This window comes from Dendronephthya gigantea, unplaced genomic scaffold (assembly GCF_004324835.1).
Source record: "Dendronephthya gigantea isolate DGI-Jeju-01 unplaced genomic scaffold, DenGig_1.0 000074F, whole genome shotgun sequence".
In the NCBI taxonomy this organism is placed as follows: Eukaryota; Metazoa; Cnidaria; class Anthozoa; order Malacalcyonacea; family Nephtheidae; genus Dendronephthya; species Dendronephthya gigantea.
In genome coordinates, this window is record NW_021163084.1 from 219,665 (window position 1) to 241,925 (window position 22,261).

The window sequence follows — 22,261 nt, forward strand, 5'->3', positions numbered from 1 at the left end:
TTAGGTAATGTATTTTTGTAACGAGCATACCGCAGGCGGCTCGCTGACTCACGTTGTTCGGAACGCCCATATTAATTTTATGAACATTGTCAATTTATAGTGAAAATATTCTGTTAAACCAGCTTGATTTAACCTTCTATTTTTCACACTGGAAAAGCCATTTGGGCAGTGAATTATGTCGAAGGAAAAAGACACAGAACGACAATACAAGCTGGTCGTTGTCGGAGGCGGTGGTGTCGGTAAATCAGCGCTCACTATACAGTTTATTCAATCACATTTTGTGTCCGATTATGACCCGACGATCGAAGACAGCTACCGAAAACAATGTGTAATCGACGAGAGAGTTGCACATTTAGATAGTAAGTACGGTTAATTTTCTCCTAATCTGCTGTACATTTATATCTATGCGTGTTTAGTCGCTAAACTAAACAGCAGAATAAGTATCGGCTATATAATTCGAGGCCAAATTAGCCATTTTAGCGAATATTATAGAGCATTCCTTGCCCAACCCAATAGTTGATTCAGTTGTCCATAAATGGATCAGAAGTCAAGTCTGTTTGCCCTTACTTCTGTTGCTATTTATTGTGGCTGAATTTTTCCGGCGACTTCAATTACGAATACCCTATTCTGTATTCATAAATTATCTGTTTCGTGTGATTTTTGACGGCTGTAGTAAGATTTATAAACAATATATAATCGGTGATAAATGGTGCTAGGTTTTTAACGCATTTTCCACGAAACGTTTTGTGTTCGGTCTAACCGAAAGCAGAATTTGCTTAGTTAGCTTCCTGCTCGTAAGAACATGGTACGTGTCTTGTTATTCTTGCACTAGAACATGTTTTATATGATTAATGAAATAGCTAGTCTACCATGGGAGGGGCATTTGTTCCTTTTGGAAATTAGAACTGGAATTCGAATGTTATGTTTCGCGAATGTTGCTGTTCATTCGAATTTAACACCAGTCAAAAGAATCAACTCCGAAATACACCAAACCTTTTGTTCACCACAAGTGCTTTCCGTTGTGCTTCTTGTTAGCCGAATCTTGAAGTGTATGTCGAATTTAAACCAGATTTTCTCGGCTACAAATTTAGCCGTTGGCAAATAGTTCTAATTTGATATTATGTTCCATCGAATAAACATTTTGTTCTATAGACAATTAGAATAGGAATTCATGTTCTTTAGAACAAATTATGAGACCAGAAGTTGCTAAGTTGAATGTAAACAGAACGAAAGGACTAATCAATTGATTATCATAATAAATACAATTATGCTTTCATAGTCTATTAGAAACAGTATGTATAAAGCTGTTAAGGACAAAAATATTTGAAGAATTAGAGGTATATTGTACTGTGTATATTGTGTTGTGTGATATGGCCTGTATACTACGCTGTTACTACAGAAAACATGTATTTAAATTTTAATATCTCTGTGTGACTGACGTTTGTTTTGAGACACTGATGTCAGGTCAGCAGTCTAGTGCAATTGTCCTGATTAATTAATCTTCAAATTTTAAATTCTGCTAAAAGAGATTTTACTAAATTATCAAAATACTCAAGAGATATAAGTTATCAGGTTCATGCAATCTGGAAATTTGGCAATGTTAGACAAGATTTAAAATAGTAGAGTTATATGGCCTTATATGTTTTTATGCCTTGGATGGATTTAGTAAGAAAACTAGGCAGATTGTTTTTTTTCAATATCCATTACCCCTCTAATGGCAAATTAAAACTATGTACAAAATGCAAAATTTGATTGGCATGCTAAAAAGTTTATTTTGTTAACTATTAATGCCCAACACTTTTTAATCAGTAATTTTTGCTGATCAATGTTTATTTAATTTATTTATTTTAGTTCTCGACACAGCTGGTCAAGAGGTGCGTAATTTGAAATTGACTGAAGGAATTTATCGCTAAATTATTGTAGCCTTTGTAATCATGTTTTAAAAGTAGAAAAGGCCTCCAGGTTTCTTTAACAACATATCACATGCATACAACACAGTCTTAGCCAGGATAATAACATATCATGACTTACGACATGGTGCTTACAACATTGCCACCCTTTGTGTATTGTATTTAGGTGATAAATCTAATCAGCCTTTTTCACATTGTAAAACCAGATCTTAAACCTGCTGTCTTGTGATGGCAAATATTCGAATGCAAATATTTTTCTGTTTGCTATTTTGATCATACATAATAAACATTTAAATCAGACATAATTTAATTGATTTAGCCACTATCATCACCACCACTGACCACTATCAATAACTTACATGGAGCTTCACCCACCTAGACACACAAAAACAAACCTAGGTGAAACATAAAGCTAATTTTGTTATTAATTTTTTTTGTGTGCAATTGTTTGAACATGGTTATATTCCTTCAATAGCCCAGTTCATTTTTTTGGAAGCTGTGTTAATAAGTTGGATTGTTTATTTTCCTGAATTTAACTTTTGAAATTATCAATGTTGTGTTGAAAAAGAAGTTCTCAGAATGTTTTCCCAGTATATAGTATTATAATCACAAAATCTACTAGTTTTCTGATTTCTACCTATCCTCCAATTATGTCTCTAAGTTTAAACTTCAGAAAATGTTTTCAAAAAGTGTAAGATACAAATGGAAAACATTAATATATTTTACTGGCTTGCAGGAGTTCAGTGCTATGAGGGAGCAATACATGAGAAGTGGTGAGGGATTTTTACTGGTATTTTCACTTACAGATAGAGCAAGGTAAAATTATTGAGCAATGTGTTTGTCTGTTATTCTGTCTGCTTGCTTTGTTTTTTGTTGGCATGCCAACCTGTTGGAAATACAGTCCATTTTGTGGGCAAATATTAAATAACATGCATGTGTATGTGAGCAGAATAACCTAATAATCTATTGCTACATGAGCTCATTGTTGGTTGCTCTGAGAAATGCATGCCACCAGGGGGTGCAGAAACAATGTCACCCTAAAGTTGTTTGAGCATCTAATTAATTATGGTCTAAGACGTGTTTAATTAGAATTAACCCTATGTATCAGGCATGTTTGCAAAGAAATCTATATTTAAATGAGACAGCATTGTTTAAAAGTAAACCAGCGACTATAATGGGAATTTTGAGATGTAATAACAAATTGTTCCTGTTATGGTTGAATTTTTTTTTAAGCCTACTTTTTTCAAGCAAATGTCAATAAACGTATTTAAATTTCGAATGAAAACATGCCTTTTTTTCCCATAGCTTTGACGAAATCAACAAATTTTACAATCAGATTTTAAGAGTTAAAGACAGAAGCGAGTTTCCTATGATAATTGTGGGCAACAAATCCGATTTAGAACGTGAGAGAGTGGTAAGGAGTGAATGTCTAATTATTTATGGGCTTTATGGCATTTGCAACTTTGTACAAATTTTTAAAGGACTTGCTAAATACTTAGCTTCAAAAAAACGACTAATGCCAAGTAATGCGATTTTTTGGCATTTAGGTCTCCGCACAAGAGGGAAATGAACTTGGGAGGCAATTAAAGGTACAGAAGCTGGAAATTTAAATTATCAACTGTATTCATATAGAGGACTGCCACAACTGTGCTTTATTTCGGTTCACCTGTAAATTTGTCAGATTTTGGTGCAGTGCCAGTGTCAACGGTATATGCGCAGATGCAAATACCCTTCTCGAATACCATCGTGAAAAGTTTTGACAAATGAACGTGGCCAAAGCTTTAAATTAAACATAATTAAAGTTTGTAGAACACAACTAAACGCAAGCCATCAACTATGCTTTCGGTGTAAGCTTTATTTACTTTGGTATCTACAATTCTATTTTGTCTTAGTCTTAGATACGATTTTAGTTACTTCACGCATTTTTGAAATATGTTCCCGATGTGGTTCTGCTTCTCTTCATATTAATATTATTATTATTATTATTATTATTAATGTTAAGGAGGAAACCTCAACTAACAAACTTTTCTACGTTTCCACTACTTCTTCAGATCCCATATATCGAAGCAAGTGCTAAAACGAGAACAAATGTTGACGCCGCTTTTCACGACCTTGTCCGAGCTATTAGGTAAGATTGATAAGATTTCCAATGTCGATAGCAATTTTGTTCACCGAAACAGCAGCAATTGCATGCAGGATTGCAGAAACTATGAAGATGGGCTGTTGCATTGTCATTGAAATCAACTTTAGTTCCATTTTTTTCACAGGAAATTCTATGCTGCTCACGAGACGACTCCCAAAAAACCGAAGAAGAAGAAATGCATAATCCTATAAACATCGAACAACAAAACTTAACAACACGTAGTTACAAAAGATACTTTGTACAGGGTGAAAAAACTGTCCAGAAACTGTCAGAAAACAACGTTGACCGTTAGTTTAAAAACATTGACAGTTAGGACACCTCTTTGACTTTGTTTTATTCATTTTTCGTTCAAGTCTAAGCAGTATATATAGCGAAAATAGAAGAAATGTTTCTTATAGTTACAGTTTTCCCAAATATTCCCAAGAGCGCATTGTTTGAAAAAACATTGCCATATCATTTGTGTTGAGTTTTTGATAGAAAAATAAACTTTAGTAGTGATAAGTCATAAAGCATTTTGTTATTGTGATTCGAAGCGTTTAAAATATGTTCAAGTATTTTTTTTTGAATCACCCTAACAAAGGCTAGTCTACTAGATCATGTGCACACCATGTGACATTTACGATACTGAAATATTTCTTTATGATTTATCACTTATTGTTCTGACGCGTATTCACTATTCCATAGGCATACACTATACTAGGAAAATATCTCCTTTGGCTTTGTTTGAATGTAGCTTCATTTCTCACCTAAGTCAACGTCATTTTTATCTGATTTTTTGTGAATTGTTAAGTTGAACTTATTCAAATGAAATGGCTAATCTTCTTTTTAAACAATATATTCCCGCGTAGCTAAATTATCCGTACTAGAGATAGGCTAGTTATTATGTTGGCGTAATTCGTGTGATTACGTGCTATTTTTGTATTCTCTGGCATTGCATGTACGACTTGATATTGTTAAATTATATGAATTATTGTTTCATTTTGAACGCTTCATACACATTAAGGTGCTGTGAAAACATGGAATCTCAATGTTGGACTATGATGAAAGGGAAATTGAGGCATTAAAATTATAAAATTGAAACATAGGCAAGAGACAGGAACTAGGGGTAGTGCTCCTATTGTCTTTACCAACGGGGGCAAGGGGGGGGGGGCGGTGCTCTTTTATTGTTATAGGCGTACGCTAAAAAGGGGGGCAAAATTTCGAGAATCAAGAAATTCGGGCAAAGTTTCAGCCGAAAATTCGGGCAGACTGAAAAAGAGTTACACAGCCAAAAATTTTAAAACCAAATTTTGTAATGTATATCACATATATGTATTCTATTTGGCCATTTTTGTTACACTTTCTTGAAAGCACATCCGCCGCTTTGCCAAGTTTATTGTTACAAATCTGGTAAAAGTTTAAATTCGGACACATTGCGTAATGCAAAAATTTCGGACGATTTTTTTGCCCCCCCAAACGAAGTTGCGCCAGTACGCCTATGGCCGGGATACTTGGGTTTTGAAATTGTGCTGTTTTTCAGTTTTGTTTAAAGGGTGCGTTAATGCGTCGATTTCGCGCGCTACAGTAGTTGGTTATTTTGCCCGCGTTCACAAAGTAGCCCGCGTGCAGGTTGTTTAAAATTACGTTTCGGTTTCCTAGCAACGACGCCATCTTGCTAAATTTTGTGCAAAGAATTTTGCAAATTGTGGTTTAAAAGTTAATTTACAGGATTGTGAAATATACATTGAACAAAAATGTGAAAGGATTGTATTTTATGCAATGGCTACTATGCTTGTCTAGCTCGTTTTAGGCTGATATCATTGTAAAAAGTGTGAAAAATGGGCGACATTTTCCACACCAATTCCAGAAGGACAACTAGTTCGTTCAAACAAGAGTTGTTTCCTGCTAAGCAACGTGGTTTCTATTCGGATATCTTGCGCGAAGAAGCTGCAGGAGAATTGCAGGTGGGTGATGCCATTTATTTTCCAGTGATTGATAGGATGTCGTCAATAGATTTTACTGTGTGAGGCTGTTAGCTCTAATGCTCTTTTTACATAGATCCATAACATTTTATATAAATCAAATTTGTGTACAAAAGTATGAGTTAAGACATAACTGTGTATGTTCGTAGGTACTGAAGGTAGGTACTGAAAAATTTCTGGAACATTATAACGCAAGTGATTACAAACAATTTTATATATAACCTAAAGATTAATGGTATGGCTTGATAACATATAATAATAATATGTACCAGGTACAAGCTATCAGTTGTAACAGCAAACCAACCATGATGCTGTGTTAATACTGAATTAATTTGTCAGCATCAGTAAGACAATAACATGATCAATCAATGATCAGAATATCAAATATTTGTGATGTAATTAGTCAAAAAGTATTTTATATGTACGTATATAATTTTGTGAACTTGAATATTATGATTGTTGTTCGCAGGGTGTAAAGAATGGCCCTGCACGAAATGAGAGCAAAGTTTGGAAAACAGTAAAGGAAAAACATATTCCGAAAGGTTGGTAATTATGATTACCAATATAATCTACCCGTAAATAGCCTAAAACGAAAGTTTAACCTTCAACCTACAGCTACAACATTCAAAGGCCCAGAAGGTGAAGAATTTGAATCAAGTATTTCATTTGGACCAACCACTGCCTCTGTGACAAATTCTGTAAGTTAAATTTTTGTTTGGATTAAACTAGCGCCAGCACTCTTCAATTAGCAATACCGCCATCACCAGCAGGAATGAATGTAGTGTTAACTTCTTTAGGATTTTCCCTGGGGATCATGGGAGCCAAAGGTTCAAGTACCATACGAAACAGAACCTGGTCAAGTACCAAGAAAAATTGCTATAGAGAGGTAAAGTGAATGGTAGTGCATGTGAAGAACTGATCCTGTGAAGATGTACCTAAGATGTTACCAATCATATATGTGGGATCCCTATATATAAGATTGTAGGTTAATAGAATCCTACATGATCCTGTAAGATCATAAAGGATCCTATTTTAGATATGTGAATTGAATTGAGTTGAATTTATTAATAATCTGGATAGCAGCTTACAAGAGCTGAAGTATACAGAATTATTCACAGTAAGAATACCAAATATACAAATACAGTAAAAATATAAATTTTACGACTATAATAGGAAATTATTTAGAAAAGTACAAAACAGACAATCCATATCTAATTCGTAGAATTCTAAAAACTACTTTAAAGAGTCATTATAAGCTACGATATCTCGAAGACTACCTTAGCCTGTCTGCTATAAGAATTTCTTCAAGATTCTTTTCAAGACTCCAGTCTATCATAGTTGAGTTCTAATTCTTCTGTTTATGGGCAAAGCCTGGAGTATCTTTCTGTACAGATCATTGTAAGCTCTTTAACAAATATCAGGAAGGATTTGAAACAGGTGTTACTGATATTTTGGTACAAAGCAGCTATTTTCATCAGTGATATGTATCGCAAATTAGTCAATTATTGGTGAAATTGCCTAAAGCCTAAAACGATAAAAACTTTTCAGTTCGCGTTGTATTTTCTCTTTTAACTCGTAGACTGAAACGTTTGTACGCAAGTCAAGACCTTACAGCATTGCTTGAACAACGCGGAGTTTTAACATCCGACCTAATGCCTCACAAAGGTTTCAACATGAGAGTTGATCTTACCAAGGCTGACCCGAAGAACAAAAGACTTTACCCACCTTATTTGTCACTGGATATTTTTGACAACACAGAGTTTGACTGTCGAAATCCGCGAGAATGGTTGGATCTTGGTGTAGTGAAGGGACACCAGAGACCAGTTCCAGGAAAGGCATTGTTGTCGTTGACTGGCAAGGATGTTGCTGATCCTGACAGGTGGGTTACCTGAAGATGTATATACAGGCGCTGTCTGAATTACTGCAAATGAGCAGCATAAAGGTGTTACGAAAGCCTTTTTAGTAACTTATATTAACATTGCATTTGCGTTCCGCACATCTCTTTTACTTCGTGTTTCGAATGGGTACTTCCCCAGTTGGTTTGAAAACCGCTTTTTCGCAAATTAGGCCCGTTTCAGACGTCGAACTTTTTATGTGTCGAATTTTTTTTTTAAAGTTCATTTGTATTTGATGATGTGTAATAATATTGCCAGTATTTTTTACCCTTGTGCTAAAGGGTAAAAAGGGGGCGAGTAATGAAGTAGCCAATCTCACGTCGCTTCACAACATTGTGGTGCATTACTATTATGTGCCTCTAATGTTTACGAATTTTCAATTTCTTTCTTTTTTAACCATTCATTTATTCTATGGCCAATGAGGTAGAGGAACCCGAACTTTTTTTTCTACTTTAAGTATTTTCCGTGTTAAATGGGTCCTCCATTTCACATAAACCTTCTTCTAATTCTTCAGATTCAAATGGCTGGATGTTGGAGTTCTTGGGTACAACCCAGACAACAAACTGTTTTTCGTCAGAGCGGTCGGACTTGGTGGTGTTCAACATAATGTTATCCCTAAGGGTACAAAACTGAACGCTTATATCCAAAAAGATGCCGAGAAGTCCAAACCAAATCCACTACCACCCTCGCTGACCATAGACGGATGCTGGATCCCAAGGATTCGCCTCATGTTCTGTGCCGAGGACCCGATGGCCTTTGCGGATAGAGTTGCTAACGCATACAACCTGAGATTACAGACAGAAGCTCTTTTAAGGTGATTGAAAATGTAACTTTCAAACGATTTCAATACTTACTGATTTAACGAGTCAACATGCAACAGCATATATGAAGAATAAAGTTAGAGTGAATCGACTTTGAGTGGTGCACCAAAAAGATACTATGTTTTGAACGTTTTACCGCCAAATGCGCGACCAAGAAGCTTGCGGTATCTTTTCACTCCCCTGCGGCTCTGCCAATTACCTTAGCCCTGCGGCTCTGCCAATTGCGACCTAATGCTTGATTCAGTTCATTAATTAAATAACTCGGTTTCGTAATAAAATCGTTCCAAATTTTCAAACCTTTCAAGAGTGTTAAGCTATATGATCGAGCAAACTCGGGTCTTTCCGTACTGGCTCGCTGTATAGTAAAAGCCAAGTGTTAATACGTATACTATATTATGCAAAACACAATTTTAGATACCATTTGTATGTTGATTGTATGCCTGTGGATGGAGTTGCAGAGCTCGAGACATGTTCATTGGACCGGATGGTGGAATGGGCCAGTGAAACAAGCATGTTGAAGAAAGGGCCTAGGTATGTATTCAGAGACAGATTATCCTCCTGGGGCCGGTTGTATAAAACTCTTTAACTGCATTTTGCATCGTTAAATCCTAGTTAACTCTGAAATACACGACTCTGATTGACCAATTCTGTCCTTAACTACAGTTAAAAGTTAACTATATAGTCTTTTATACACCTGGGACCGGTTGTTCGAATGGTGAATAAAGTTATCCACTAGATAGCATGACTCTTTCAAGCGTCGTAAAAAAGTTTTGAAAAACGATAAAAGCTACTTATATTAACTTCAAAATTGTGAAGTTTAGTCTTGGTCAGGATTTTTTTAATGGTTTGAAATAATCACTATCCAGTGGACAAGTTTATCCAGCTTTCAACAACCGGCCCCTGGCCTTTGACGTATATGTGATTTTCTGAATTTGCTAATGAAAACTGTTGCATGGTTATACTGCGTCACTTGTTCTTGTGTAGTTTTGACGAAAAAGTTCACCTTTTGTGCAACGAGATTAAGCTGGATTTTGCAAGAACGATGAATAAAATATCTTTTGACAAGACGGTAACCAGCATGCCACAAAAATTTTGGTATGTCACTCTGCCAGAGGATGAGAAACAGATTGTCCCGGAAAGAGGTAAGATAGTTATGCCACACTACACTACACTATGCAAATTTGATACCATTCTATTCGACTTTTTAATATATATTAAGACACAGATTTAATGGCACAGTGCAGCTAAGATGGGTACCCGTGCCTATTAATTCACTGTAATGTAAACGGGGCTTTTGTCGCCAATTTCTCCCAGAAAGACCTGCATCGGTTACATTTTCCAGAATTGTTCAAATATAATATATACCCGCCACATTCTATATCTTCAGAGCGTCCCGTCCTTGGACTGTTAGTGGGCTATTTTCGCCGCTGATTTCAAAGATGAAAGACATCGTTTTTGAAACGTAGAATTGCCAGAGCCCAGTATTCATATAGCTATTTGTGTTATTCCCGATTGATTTCTTTTAAAAAACAACCGATTTCAAAATGAGGCAATCGTGCATAGTAACTAGTAAGCGGACGTTGAACATATATAACTTCGTTTGTGACAATTGATTCAGCACGGCTTGATTTTAGCACGGCTAAAATGGGCACCCGTATCATTTCTATCCGTGTTCGGCCTTTTTATTGAAAGCACGGATAAAATTGGGTATTGGTATACCTGTTTTAGCCGTGCTGTGCCAAATAAATTGAGTCTAGTGTGAACTGGGCTTATATGAACAGGCACCCCAATTATACGTAAGTGTCCTGAGAGACAGCCCTGACAATCCTACGTCATAATATACAATACTATTTATTTCATGGATAGAATGCTGAGATAGGTGCGCTAAAATAATAGAAACTATAACATAATATTAGTACATGTATTATCCTAAATTTCTTAGGCTACAATCCGGACGTTCCTGCCTGCCCGTTCGATAGGAAATTTGACCAATTTTCCTTCCTCTCCTTGCTAACACGCGCCGAAGTCATACACGCCATGGCGAAAGTTCGTGCCGAATGCAACAGGGTTGCAGCTATGTGTTTGTTTCAAATCCCGATCACTAAAAGCATGAGATTGGAGGAGTTCGAACAGACGCAGAGCCAAGCAAGTTCGCAGGTAAGGTTGCAGATTAATGTGATGATATTCCACCCACATATCTATCTATAAGAGTCTGTTTACATGGAGCGAGTTATCCCGACTATAGGCGAGGTAAAAAGCGCATCACATTCAATCCTGATGGGAGATCGTTTACACTTGCAATATTTGCTGCGATTTTCGCTGCGACGTTCTTCTTTTGAAGGATGTGATCGAGTAATTAGTTATGAGTCCTTTGATGCATATTAGGCGGACTCTTGTTTGAACATCGGTAACTAATCCACTCGCTCACATCTATAAATAGAAGAAATTATTTTTTCTACCCTAAAAAAGGTTACAAACTACCAGGGATGGCCAGGAAACTTTAATTTGTTCGCAAAACACTGGTAATAAAACACTGGTAATAAAACACTGGTAATAAAACACTGGTAATAAAACACTGGTAATAAAACACTGGTAATGCTGGGAATAATTGCTTTAAAAACAGTACGTTTGCTTTGACTATAATAGATTCAGTTGTTCCTGAAAGACAGTTGGTTAAGCACGTTACGCTCAGCAATCAGAACAAGTCTTAGTGAGGCTGGAAAAGGATGGTTTAATTTGGATGAAACTATCTGGGAAGTTTACAAAATATCAAAATTGGCCAAATTTATGCAGCTTGTTAACTTTGCGATGCAGGTTTGTGACTTTTTATCTTTAATTCGGCTGACACGACCCCAGACAATCTGTCAGGTGAAATGCACTCACTATGTTGAAATTTACACTGGACAAGAACATGGACACATTGGTGATTAAATGGGACAACACTTTTTTTCAAAGTTTTAAAAGGCGTCTATTGTCTCTTCATCCAAATTGAACACAAATGTCCATAGTTTAAATGATTTCTAAGTGGTTATATTTTTTTAGGATACGCTACGATATTTGGTACAAGATTCTTTGGCTCTGTACAAACAAACGATTCATGACGGGTGTCATGAAGTATTACATGTCAAAGAGGATCTCGTCTGGGGCAAAGATATTATTAACAGCCCATACAAGTAAGTAACTTTATCACTACATATTTTACTCGATTAAAATTGAGCATAACGAAAATAATAACCAAAATGAGCTGTTGATCAATACGAGATTATCCTACCATAGACATCCAAGCACAACATTTAAGTACTCACTGAGCTTTTTTCTATGAAGTTGGCTTAGTTTATTTACTAAACCTGATAGACTATTGCAGTGTCCAACGTAAAAAAAAAGGTTTTCTAAGATCAAGAAAAGATTAATAAAATGTCTTTCAACTTTAACCTTCAATTTCCTTTTCTCAAAAACACAGGCCAAAAAAGAACCCGCTGTTTTTTGTCGACCTAACGATGGACAAAGAAGGTGTCGGTTACGGAATGGACCTACAAAACTTTGAACAAACTGTCATAAGTCTTTTCGACAAGGGAATTACTTGTACAAAGAATGTTCCCCAACTGGAGAAAATGGTCATGAAGAAGTTGTTTTGGAGTGCAACGCCACTGTTGGAAACTGTCGGAGAAAATGAACCCCCGGTCGTTGAGACGAGAGAATATATAAGAAAAGCTATACAGAAAGCTATTATCCCTCTTTTAGCGTACGCAAGAGAGTATGAAAAACATTTGGAGTTGTTCAATTTGGATATCAATGAATATTTAAAGTAAGTTAGGGTTCATTTTATGTGTTTTGATAAATGATATGTACGTAGATGGTCGGCTAGTTAGGAGAATGAAGGTTTGGAATATCACACATTTAAAACCAAACTGGTAGAGTTGCGAAGAATGCAGCTAGGAGTCCCCTTAAATAAACCTTCGCCTGTACGATTCTGGAGTAATCATTGATACCATACGAAGATGGTTGCCTGTTAGAATGATGTAATAATGCTGGTGCATCCGTTGCGGGTTTCCCAAATCCGTATTATATACAGTGCTATTTCTTGTTCTTTTAACTGAATGTCCTGTAGATCCATGATTAGTCAGAAAAACGAAGCGTTTATAAGTGTTTATAACATGCTTCAAAACTTCAATACGGTGCTTATAACATACTTCAAAACAAGCGTTTATGTACCGTACATGTAACGTACATGTACCTTTAACGTACATGTACCTCAAACCGTTAAAACGTTGCTCATATTTAAACCCATCTGCACTGTTTCCTTTGCAGTGATTATGACAGTCAAGACCACAGCGCCGTGGAGGTGAAACAAGAGATTGAGAAACATCTTGCAGAGAAAGATGCCCTGGAAAACAGCATACCTTCCTTAATCGTGATTGGTCCTTTTCAAATAAACACGGAAAGCGTTCGTCAGAAATTGGCCACTAAGAGGAAAGCATTGGCGAATCAGGTCATCGAGTTATTGGCAAAGAAATTAAGAAAACAAAATGATGAGGTGAGATTGTGGTGAGATGGTACGACCAGAGTAACGTATGGTTGTAAGTAAGGTGCATGGGTTTAGGGAGAAGGCATTATTCGAGATGGAAATTGGACAGTCATATTTTTTGGGATGCATGAATAAGTATACAATGCATATGCTTTGAATATTAAGCAAAATCGGAATTTGGAAACTTAAATTCAACACATCTACTGGTCGGTTTCCACCACTTCCTTGTATAAATTAGTGGAGGTGAAGTCATTTTATGCAGATGCAACGTCTATTCCTGCCAGCGTAGTTTAAACAGAGGGGAGTTATAACATTTTGCTATAAGTTGCCAAGTTGCAAATGTTATTGTTATTGAAGCTTTTTTAAATACCGAATACTCCATTTTCATTCTTCTGACTGTTCAATAAATGATTTCCAGGTTTGCGAAGAATTCAGACAAATCGCTCGCACACTGTATGACAAGCCAAATTGCATTGAAGAACTGTCAGAACAACGAGAGTATATGAAAACCATTCCTGATTTACTGAAGAAAAATCAAGAACTGATCGATAAAGCAGTAGTGGACTATGAATTGATCGAGGAGTTTTATTACAGTATATCACAAGATGACTTCAATGCCAAGTAAGCAACATGTTAACACGGGCATTGCGAAAACCTAGAACGCCTTATAAATAACATCTAAACGTTGCCTGTGGGCCACATTTTAACCCTTGGATATGTTTTTCTAAAAAATTGAAAAATTGGATATGTTTTTCTAAAAAAATGAATTAATTAAAATACTATTTCACAAAGTTTAAAGAAATGCAGGCCGTGCAGGAATACATAGCCCCTTAAACCAACTTAGCCTTGATCAAGCGTTTAACAACCAAACCTGCATGCGCATACTCATCTGATAAAAAAAGGATTCATGCACAAAACATGGAGACATACGCCTGTATTCAAAAAGCTCACTCAAACTCATTGAGTGTGACATTGAAATTTGGTTATTACTGATCAATGAGAAAGTTTTTTCTTACTCATTAGAAACATTCAAGGTAAAAAACTGAAAATCAAGCTTTTATTCGACTCGAGATAGCTGTATGAAATCGCTAGAAGATTGAGATCGCCAACTCAATGAGTTTGAGTGTCAGTGTGTTTTTAGAATACAGGTGATAACCTTCATTGTGTCCAGTCTTTCTAAAACACAAAAACCTGCAATGAGTCATTGGGGGAAACGTGAATATCAGCAAGGTTTATTAGTTAAGGTGTTTTCAAGTTGTGGCACTGCATGTGTTATGAAAGAATTAAGCTTGCTGATGCTACTAAGAACTGTCTAGAACTGATAGAGTTCCGCGAATTCGAGTTGTTTTCTAGCCTAAATTCCACATATTTGCATCGTTATTTAGATGGACAGTAATAGGTTTCCCTCACAAAATCCAACAACAAATCGAAGCAACAGAACTCGCGTTGCAAACCGACGAAGAACACTTTCAGAAGAATCTGTTATCAGATCAAACTACTTTCCAAGATCGTCTTGATACGCTGAACATGGTAATTGCTGGATTCGCGGCGCATACTGATATCAACCGCGCTCACGAAATAGCGAATGACGTAAGACGAATTTCAAAGCAAATTAAAGAATGCCAGGGCCTGGCGTCGACGTATAATAATAGGGAAAGGTTGTTTGGGTTGCCTGTGACATCGGTGAGTGCATTCCCTTCTTTGCAAGATGATTTTATTCATTTATATAAGTTTAGTTTATAGTGAAGTTGGTTGACCAGGTTGGCACCGAATATTCTAAGCAAAAACCAAATTATATTTTCTTTCCAGTATGACAAACTTGGTAAGTTGCTAAAAGACTTCGAGCCTTACAAAAACCTGTGGCTGACAACATCAGACTGGTTAAAATGGCATGACTCGTGGATGAACGACCCGCTGACCACAATTGACGCAGAACAACTTGAAAGCAACGTGAGCAATTCGTACAAAACAATGCACAAATGTGCTCGTCATTTCCAAGAAGTGCCAAGTGTTCAGAATATTGCGAATGAGATCAAAGGATGGATTGAAGATTTTAAGCCGTTTATCCCGTTAATCCAAGGATTAAGGAATCCCGGAATGAGAAGCAGGCATTGGGATCAGGTGATTATTGAAGTTCGGTTGGGGAGGACGGTGTATATAAAATATACTCCGAAAACAACATCTGAATATAATTATCAGTTTTTAGGTACGACACGTATCTTTCTCCCTGCAAAGCTTTCGGTCCAGTACCCCCGGGCCCTTTATCAGTTCAACCAGGCTCGAGTTAACGGACAGAAAGTCGGCAAAAATATTATTCGTGGTGTACCTAGAAGCTGATAATTATATCGTTGTTCACCAAAATTACAAGTATATAAAGTATATATATTAAGAATATCTGAAGTTTATTACTGTGACTCAGTGAGCTCCGTTTTATGAGACCTTTACTGGTCATGCAGTAAGCTTGCATAAGTTTATAGATACACGTCACTGGGCCACACGCATATTATACTCTCAGATATTCCAGGTACAAACCGGGCTAGCTCATTGTCTCACATTACCTCTGCCCACTCGACAGTAGCTTTATTTAATGGACGAATTGCGCTTTAGACTAATTGTTTAATCTTTGTTTCCATTCTCTGGCATGCATCTCACACTTCACGTCGTTTTTTAGCTTTCAAAAGATCTTGGTTTTAAACTGGTTGCAAATCAAAATCTGAATTTTGCGAAATGTCTTGAACTCAAACTTCAAGATCACATCAATGTCATTGCTAAGGTCGCTGAGGTGGCTGGCAAGGAGTATTCGATAGAGCAGGTAAGACACTCCCCCTTCCCTGTGGGGTAACGTACTACTCCGCACTGCTTAACATGGAGCTCGTAGACATGCCAAGAGCACGTCTGGAGGACTGAGCAATCCTGATTTTATTGTAATTGATCATATAATCTAACGATCTATCATCATTGCATTTTATGCAATATAAGGAGAAGAAACAGAAGAGATCTAACAATGAAATATAATGCACTACCTTTTCGGATATAAGTCGCAATTCGCAATCTTTCTCAAATCGAGTTGAATGGTCTATGATGTTTTTAATGTTCTACCAAATCCAAATCCAAATAGAATACCAAATCCAAATAGAATACCAAATCCATAAAATTAATAAGAATTTGCTACTAACCGTTGCTCCATAACGGCAAACGGAGATTATGCGACGGTACCGTGTAAACGAAGCCTTATAGTTTAATCTAAACCTTTGCAAATATTGTATTATAATAGCTATGCAAGACTGGTTGGCACGGACATTAATTTAAATTAGACAACATCGGTCTCTGAAATGTATTCTTTGCTTTCTTTCATGTGCAATCAAGGCGCTAGACAAAATGGAAGGTGAATGGGCTCCAATGGTGATGGAAGTATTGGAATACAAGGAAACAGGAACGTACATCATCAAAGTCAGCGACGACTGCTCACAACTGCTCGATGATCATATTGTCATGACGCAGTCAATGTCATTCTCGCCCTACAAGAAACCTTTTGAAGACAGGATTAACACTTGGGAGGGGAAGTTAGTGATGACGCAGGATGTGTTGGACGAATGGATGAACTGCCAGAGAGCTTGGCTTTATTTAGAACCAATATTTAGTAGCGAGGACATAAACAGGCAGCTGCCTATCGAGTCTAAAAGGTACCAGACAATGGAACGTATCTGGAGAAAGGTTATGAATAATGCACACAGCAACCCTCAGGTGGGCATTAAAATGCTTTGTTGCAGTTTCCTTTCTCGGTGTCCCTGTTGAATACTGATATATAGAGCGGTTGTTTATCGAATGTGATCAATATAGGAAGATACTCTATCTAATCTCCCTCTATTCCTATTCTATATGAAGTACTTTGGCACTGTCATAATTTTATTACTTTAACCTTATTTTCAGGTGATATCTCTGTGTCCAGATGCTCGCCTTCTTGATTACCTCAAAGAATGCAACAAATTATTAGAACAGGTAAACCTGCTTTCTTGCTTATAAAATCTTTATCATACAAACAGCCCCTTTTGTAACCCTTTTTCGGCTCAAATGTCCTTCCCAAGCTTGAGGGGTTATCCCCACATCGATAAGAATTAATGAGATTCATGGGCCTAATATTAGTAATATAGTTTCTTCAAAGTTGAAACAGCTTATTTTACGTCTCTAATTTTACGTTTTATGTATTTTAGGTTCAAAAAGGTCTGAGTGAATATCTGGAAACAAAGAGAAGCGCATTTCCTCGTTTCTTCTTTTTGTCCGATGATGAATTGTTGGAAATACTTTCTCAAACAAAAGATCCTACCGCTGTGCAACCGCATCTCCGGAAATGCTTTGAAAATATTGCCAGGGTGAGTGATACCCATGCAGGTTATTTCAGTGCAATGCTGCATTTACAGTAGTATTTTCGGACATCTTCTTTTTGTATAATATCGCGATGTTTTTTCAAAAATTTAAATATTCGTAACCAAGTTTAAATATCCGTTACCTGAGCTTAAAAATTATCCACTGGAATAGGCTCAACATATGTAACTTCTGCATTGGCTAGATAAGATTGCTCTTTTAAATTTGACCTGCTTACAAAGAACTTGATCTCATATTTCAGCTTCAATTTGAAGACGACCTGCGTATTTCAAAGATGTTTTCTTCGGATGGTGAAGGGGTACCATTCTCCGAGGAGATGTATCCTCGCGGCAACGTGGAGGACTGGTTACTAGAGGTTGAGAGGGTCATGCAGGCGAGCTTGAAGAGCATCCTTCATCGCGCTATTGTTGCCTACGAACAGGTGCGACTGATTTATCAGGAGTTTTTTTTCAGGTTTCCCTCTGTTGAAAAATAGTAACACTGATTTAAAGAATAGAACTCATAAGCACGTACCCTTCATGTTTCGACGTATGTAGTTTATGCTCCCCTCTGGGTATCATTGGCCTACTAAGAATAGTTAAATCATGTCTTGAAACTTCATAATGGAAAACGTACTTTAGATTTTCTCTGTAGATGTACATCAGAATAAATAGAGAGTCCTTATTGGATCTTTATGTGGTGAAATTTATTAGGGAATGATAAAGCTATCAGATGCATTGTATATGAATGGTTTTTTTATTATTTTAGACTCCTCGCCCTGAGTGGGTATTGCAATGGCCGGGCCAGATTGTCATCGCCGGTTGTCAGATGCATTGGACCAAAGAAGTGTCGGAAGCTTTGGAGAAAAATGAACTCAAAGAATTATTCGTTGTTCTGAAAAAACAGGTGCGTGTTTTCTTAGTTAGTGGTCCATCCACGACGAGGATATCCGGCTGTAATGAACTTTAACAATCTACTGTTTTAGTTGAGCGACTTGGTGTCACTTGTCAGGGGTCAGTTGACGAAGTTAGAAAGAGCAATATTAGGAGCTCTAATTGTCATTGAGGTAATTAAGCTTTAACATTTTCCCAGTCCTAAATGAAGGCATGTACAGTAGATTCGATTTCCCTCCATGAAGCAAGTAAATTTCGAACACTGAAAAACTTGAAAAACGTATGGTAAGTGCTTCTGAATAATGTGTTATGGGGGTGTTTAGCAGGGGAATATCTTTAACGTTCGAGGTGATGTGGAGGGGGTGGTGGGTGAAGGGGTGGTGTGGAGGGAAGTGGTGGGTAAGGGGATGGTGTGGAGGGGTGGTGGGTGAAGAGGTGGTGTGGAGAGGGTGGTGGGTGAATGGGATTAGCAGTTAGATTTCCAAGCCTATATAAAGACAATGGAAAGACATCTTTACACGCGCAGTGATTACACATACAGTAATCTGTTGATAAAATTTTGTTGATCAAATTTCTGATGCGATCTTGATTTCTTCCTATCTTAGGTTCACGCTTGTGATGTTGTTGATAAAATGCTACAGGAAAATGTTCGAAATATCAACGATTTTGAATGGATCAGTCAGTTGAGGTACTTAATGAATAAGATGCCTTGCTCTCTGCGTTCTTTCGGAAATCGCTTTGTGAATAAAATACTGCAACGCAGTTTAGTTTCACTCGAAGCGACAGCCCTGTCACTCATAGCAGTGGGTTTCAACTACATAGGGTTTCAACTGGGGTTTAACTGGGTTTCCTCTACTGAAAAAAGTTTATAACTATATGGAGTTTTTATAACTACAGTTTCTGTGGTGACACTAAACCTTTTCTCCAAGGTATTATTGGGAGAATGACCTGCTAATACGGGCAGTCAACGCCGAGTTTAAATACGGATACGAATATCTTGGCAACAGTGGTCGCCTGGTTATCACACCTCTCACTGATCGCTGTTACCTTACGCTAACTGGAGCGCTGCATTTGACCTTCGGTGGCGCACCCGCAGGGCCTGCTGGGACTGGCAAAACTGAAACAACTAAGGTATGAGTTTGTTTTCTAAAATTATGCCAGGCATATTTTGTTTCATAATCAATTGCTGGCATTTTGCTAGAATAAATAACGTCATCAAACAGTTTCTCAGATCACAATATTAAGAAGTTAATTGTAATCTTAAAGGATCTTGCCAAAGCTATGGCGATACAATGTGTTGTCTTCAATTGCTCTGATCAACTGGACTTCATGGCAATGGGGAAATTCTTCAAAGGACTTGCAAGGTATTGGAGAACAATTTTATCAGAATTGACCTTCTTATAGGGATGCTACGAACCGTTGATGAATATTTGTGGGTTATTCATTGTGCCACACATTATTCCTCATTACTTTCATATGTCGAAATTTTTTAGCTCCGGTGCATGGGCATGTTTCGATGAGTTTAACCGCATTGACGTTGAAGTATTGTCTGTGGTCGCGCAACAGATATCCACCATTCAACAAGCACTTCAGAATAAGGTCTGTTGAAGACTTAATGTATATAGTAAGCTCTGATTCTACATCAGTTGGAATCATTCTTTTGAGTAGTTCCAGTAAAGATCATCTCATAACTCCAGAGCTGTTTTTCCACTCTGGAGAAACTTGAAATACACTGGGCAATGTGCGCATGTGTAGCTTTCAAACGATAGTTTTAATGATATTCTGTCTTTAATGACTCTTTGGTCAGGCTTTGTGTAAAAACTAAATAATAAAAGCTCCATAAGAATGACACTGTTTATACATAGCTACTGTTGTTCGATGAATCAGATTGAAGCTCTTTTCTCGCATGTTCCTGAGGTTGAATATAAGGCAACTTTGGATAGTTAGGGTTGGGCCACTGCTATAGAGATATTTAAAAAAGATGTGGAATGACATTGCAATTTCTCACCAGGTGGAAAGGTTTATGTTTGAAGGCGTCGAACTAAAACTACGTCTTTCCTGTGCTGTGTTTATCACTATGAATCCTGGCTATGCTGGTAGGACAGAACTACCTGACAACCTCAAGGTATAATTATTAATCAAGATCCATGACTGTTGTATAAGTAGCTACATATTCAGTGGAAGTATCTAAGGGCTCATTATCGTGGCTCCTCTGCATCGAACGGAAATAAAACCTAACCAAACATACAACCTCTGTCAACTAGGCGTTATTCCGTCCAGTCGCTATGATGGTACCCGACTATGCATTGATCGCTGAGATCAGTTTGTTCTCGTTCGGATTTTCTGAAGCCAAAGTTCTTGCAAAGAAGATAACAACAACATTTAAATTGTCCTCAGAACAACTCAGCTCACAGGTACGGAAAGTGGATGAATTTCAGGTCTAGTCATACACGATGAAAAGCGCACAATATTTTATTATGTCCTGTTGTCCATAACTTCGCAATTTTTTTGGTAGGATCATTACGATTTTGGGATGAGAGCTGTAAAAACAGTCATATCAGCAGCTGGGAATCTAAAAAGAGAAAATCCTACAATGGAAGAGGTTTGGCATAATAATTTTTTTTAGTACTCGATGCAATCTGATAATTGGGATTCGTGCATATCCAAGCCGAGGAAAATTTCTGCCCTAAAAAAGCCTATTACTCACTGTGTGACATAACAGCCTTCTTTTTATGCAAATAAAATCAAATCCCTGTGCACGAATTTTTTTTTCTTTGATATCAAGCCCGATCATGGTTAGATCAAATCCCCATAAATTATCCCTAATATTAAGAATCCCTAATAATAAGAGAAAATATGCAATATTGCTCACTCTCGATAAAAAGCTAGGTTCTTATTAATTGTCGTAAACCTATTGCCTCAAATAATATGAAAGACCGTTTAACGATTCCAACTTATGTTTTAGGAGCTTATTGTCCTGCGTGCCATCCGAGATGTAAATGTTCCTAAATTCTTAATGGATGATCTCAAGCTATTCAATGGCATTGTCTCTGATCTATTTCCAAAAATAAAGTACGTTTTACATGAAGAAATGTTATTTTAGATTACTGCTCTATATATATATATATATATATCAGATATCTTGTGAATGCTCTCTCTTGATAAAAGATACTTACTGATTACATTTACAACACTCCTCGTTGGTCTGGCAGGGTAAAATTACACACGAAACTTGAGTACCTGATTTAATATAGTTAAATTAGTCAAAATGAAAGGGTTTACCTCATGTTAGACTGGGTGGTGAAACAACTTAAAAACGTGACTCCATAGTCACAAAGAATACATGAAACACGTATGATTGCAAAAGTCCTCACGAACCTTTCGCGGACTTATATCCTTAACTTTCTGGAAACTTGATACAAGGCGTTTTCTCACAGTACCGTTTTAAATTTGCTGCTCAATAACTAGAGAATTGTAGCGTAGTGTGAATGAAGTTTAAAGTAGAAAATATTCTATCATGTTATTAATCAATTTTGATATTTGTTAGAGAGCAACCAATTGATTATGGTGAGCTGGACTCGTCTATACGGACATCTTGCAAAAAGATGGGTTTAGAAGATGTTGATGGTTTTGTAACTAAGTGTATTCAGTTGTATGAGACCACGGTTGTCCGTCATGGCTTGATGATGGTTGGACCAACTGGATCCGGAAAAACAAGAGTAAGTCTCAGGAATATTAAACTTAGGGCGCT

The 22,261-nt window shown here is 37.0% G+C and overlaps 2 protein-coding genes across 2 annotated transcripts in view; both read left to right on the forward strand.

Moving 5' to 3' along the window:
• Positions 1 to 65: 65 nt before the first annotated feature.
• Positions 66 to 5,038, forward strand: LOC114531761 (ras-like protein RAS2). The gene is made up of 7 exons (XM_028553380.1): positions 66 to 359; positions 1,852 to 1,874; positions 2,647 to 2,726; positions 3,216 to 3,324; positions 3,458 to 3,499; positions 3,962 to 4,038; positions 4,178 to 5,038. Exons 1-7 carry the CDS (start codon positions 176 to 178, stop codon positions 4,242 to 4,244), a joined length of 582 nt encoding a protein of 193 aa, XP_028409181.1. The 5' UTR covers positions 66 to 175; the 3' UTR covers positions 4,245 to 5,038.
• A 668-nt stretch (positions 5,039 to 5,706) lies between these two features.
• The window catches only part of LOC114531818 (dynein heavy chain 1, axonemal-like), a 42,014-nt gene continuing 25,459 nt past the window's right edge, over positions 5,707 to 22,261 (forward strand). The window contains exons 1-32 of the mRNA XM_028553435.1: positions 5,707 to 5,996; positions 6,484 to 6,556; positions 6,630 to 6,712; positions 6,812 to 6,900; positions 7,594 to 7,893; positions 8,424 to 8,723; positions 9,145 to 9,261; positions 9,715 to 9,872; positions 10,673 to 10,887; positions 11,377 to 11,544; positions 11,773 to 11,903; positions 12,191 to 12,535; positions 13,039 to 13,264; positions 13,674 to 13,876; positions 14,641 to 14,938; positions 15,065 to 15,376; positions 15,927 to 16,067; positions 16,622 to 16,999; positions 17,186 to 17,254; positions 17,467 to 17,625; positions 17,880 to 18,059; positions 18,386 to 18,523; positions 18,603 to 18,683; positions 19,116 to 19,198; positions 19,440 to 19,641; positions 19,777 to 19,874; positions 20,004 to 20,109; positions 20,522 to 20,635; positions 20,775 to 20,924; positions 21,026 to 21,112; positions 21,476 to 21,582; positions 22,058 to 22,229. Of these exons, the coding sequence (XP_028409236.1) occupies positions 5,871 to 5,996; positions 6,484 to 6,556; positions 6,630 to 6,712; positions 6,812 to 6,900; positions 7,594 to 7,893; positions 8,424 to 8,723; positions 9,145 to 9,261; positions 9,715 to 9,872; positions 10,673 to 10,887; positions 11,377 to 11,544; positions 11,773 to 11,903; positions 12,191 to 12,535; positions 13,039 to 13,264; positions 13,674 to 13,876; positions 14,641 to 14,938; positions 15,065 to 15,376; positions 15,927 to 16,067; positions 16,622 to 16,999; positions 17,186 to 17,254; positions 17,467 to 17,625; positions 17,880 to 18,059; positions 18,386 to 18,523; positions 18,603 to 18,683; positions 19,116 to 19,198; positions 19,440 to 19,641; positions 19,777 to 19,874; positions 20,004 to 20,109; positions 20,522 to 20,635; positions 20,775 to 20,924; positions 21,026 to 21,112; positions 21,476 to 21,582; positions 22,058 to 22,229 (5,409 nt within the window). The 5' untranslated portion in view covers positions 5,707 to 5,870. The remainder of the gene's footprint in view (positions 5,997 to 6,483; positions 6,557 to 6,629; positions 6,713 to 6,811; positions 6,901 to 7,593; positions 7,894 to 8,423; positions 8,724 to 9,144; positions 9,262 to 9,714; positions 9,873 to 10,672; positions 10,888 to 11,376; positions 11,545 to 11,772; positions 11,904 to 12,190; positions 12,536 to 13,038; positions 13,265 to 13,673; positions 13,877 to 14,640; positions 14,939 to 15,064; positions 15,377 to 15,926; positions 16,068 to 16,621; positions 17,000 to 17,185; positions 17,255 to 17,466; positions 17,626 to 17,879; positions 18,060 to 18,385; positions 18,524 to 18,602; positions 18,684 to 19,115; positions 19,199 to 19,439; positions 19,642 to 19,776; positions 19,875 to 20,003; positions 20,110 to 20,521; positions 20,636 to 20,774; positions 20,925 to 21,025; positions 21,113 to 21,475; positions 21,583 to 22,057; positions 22,230 to 22,261) is intronic.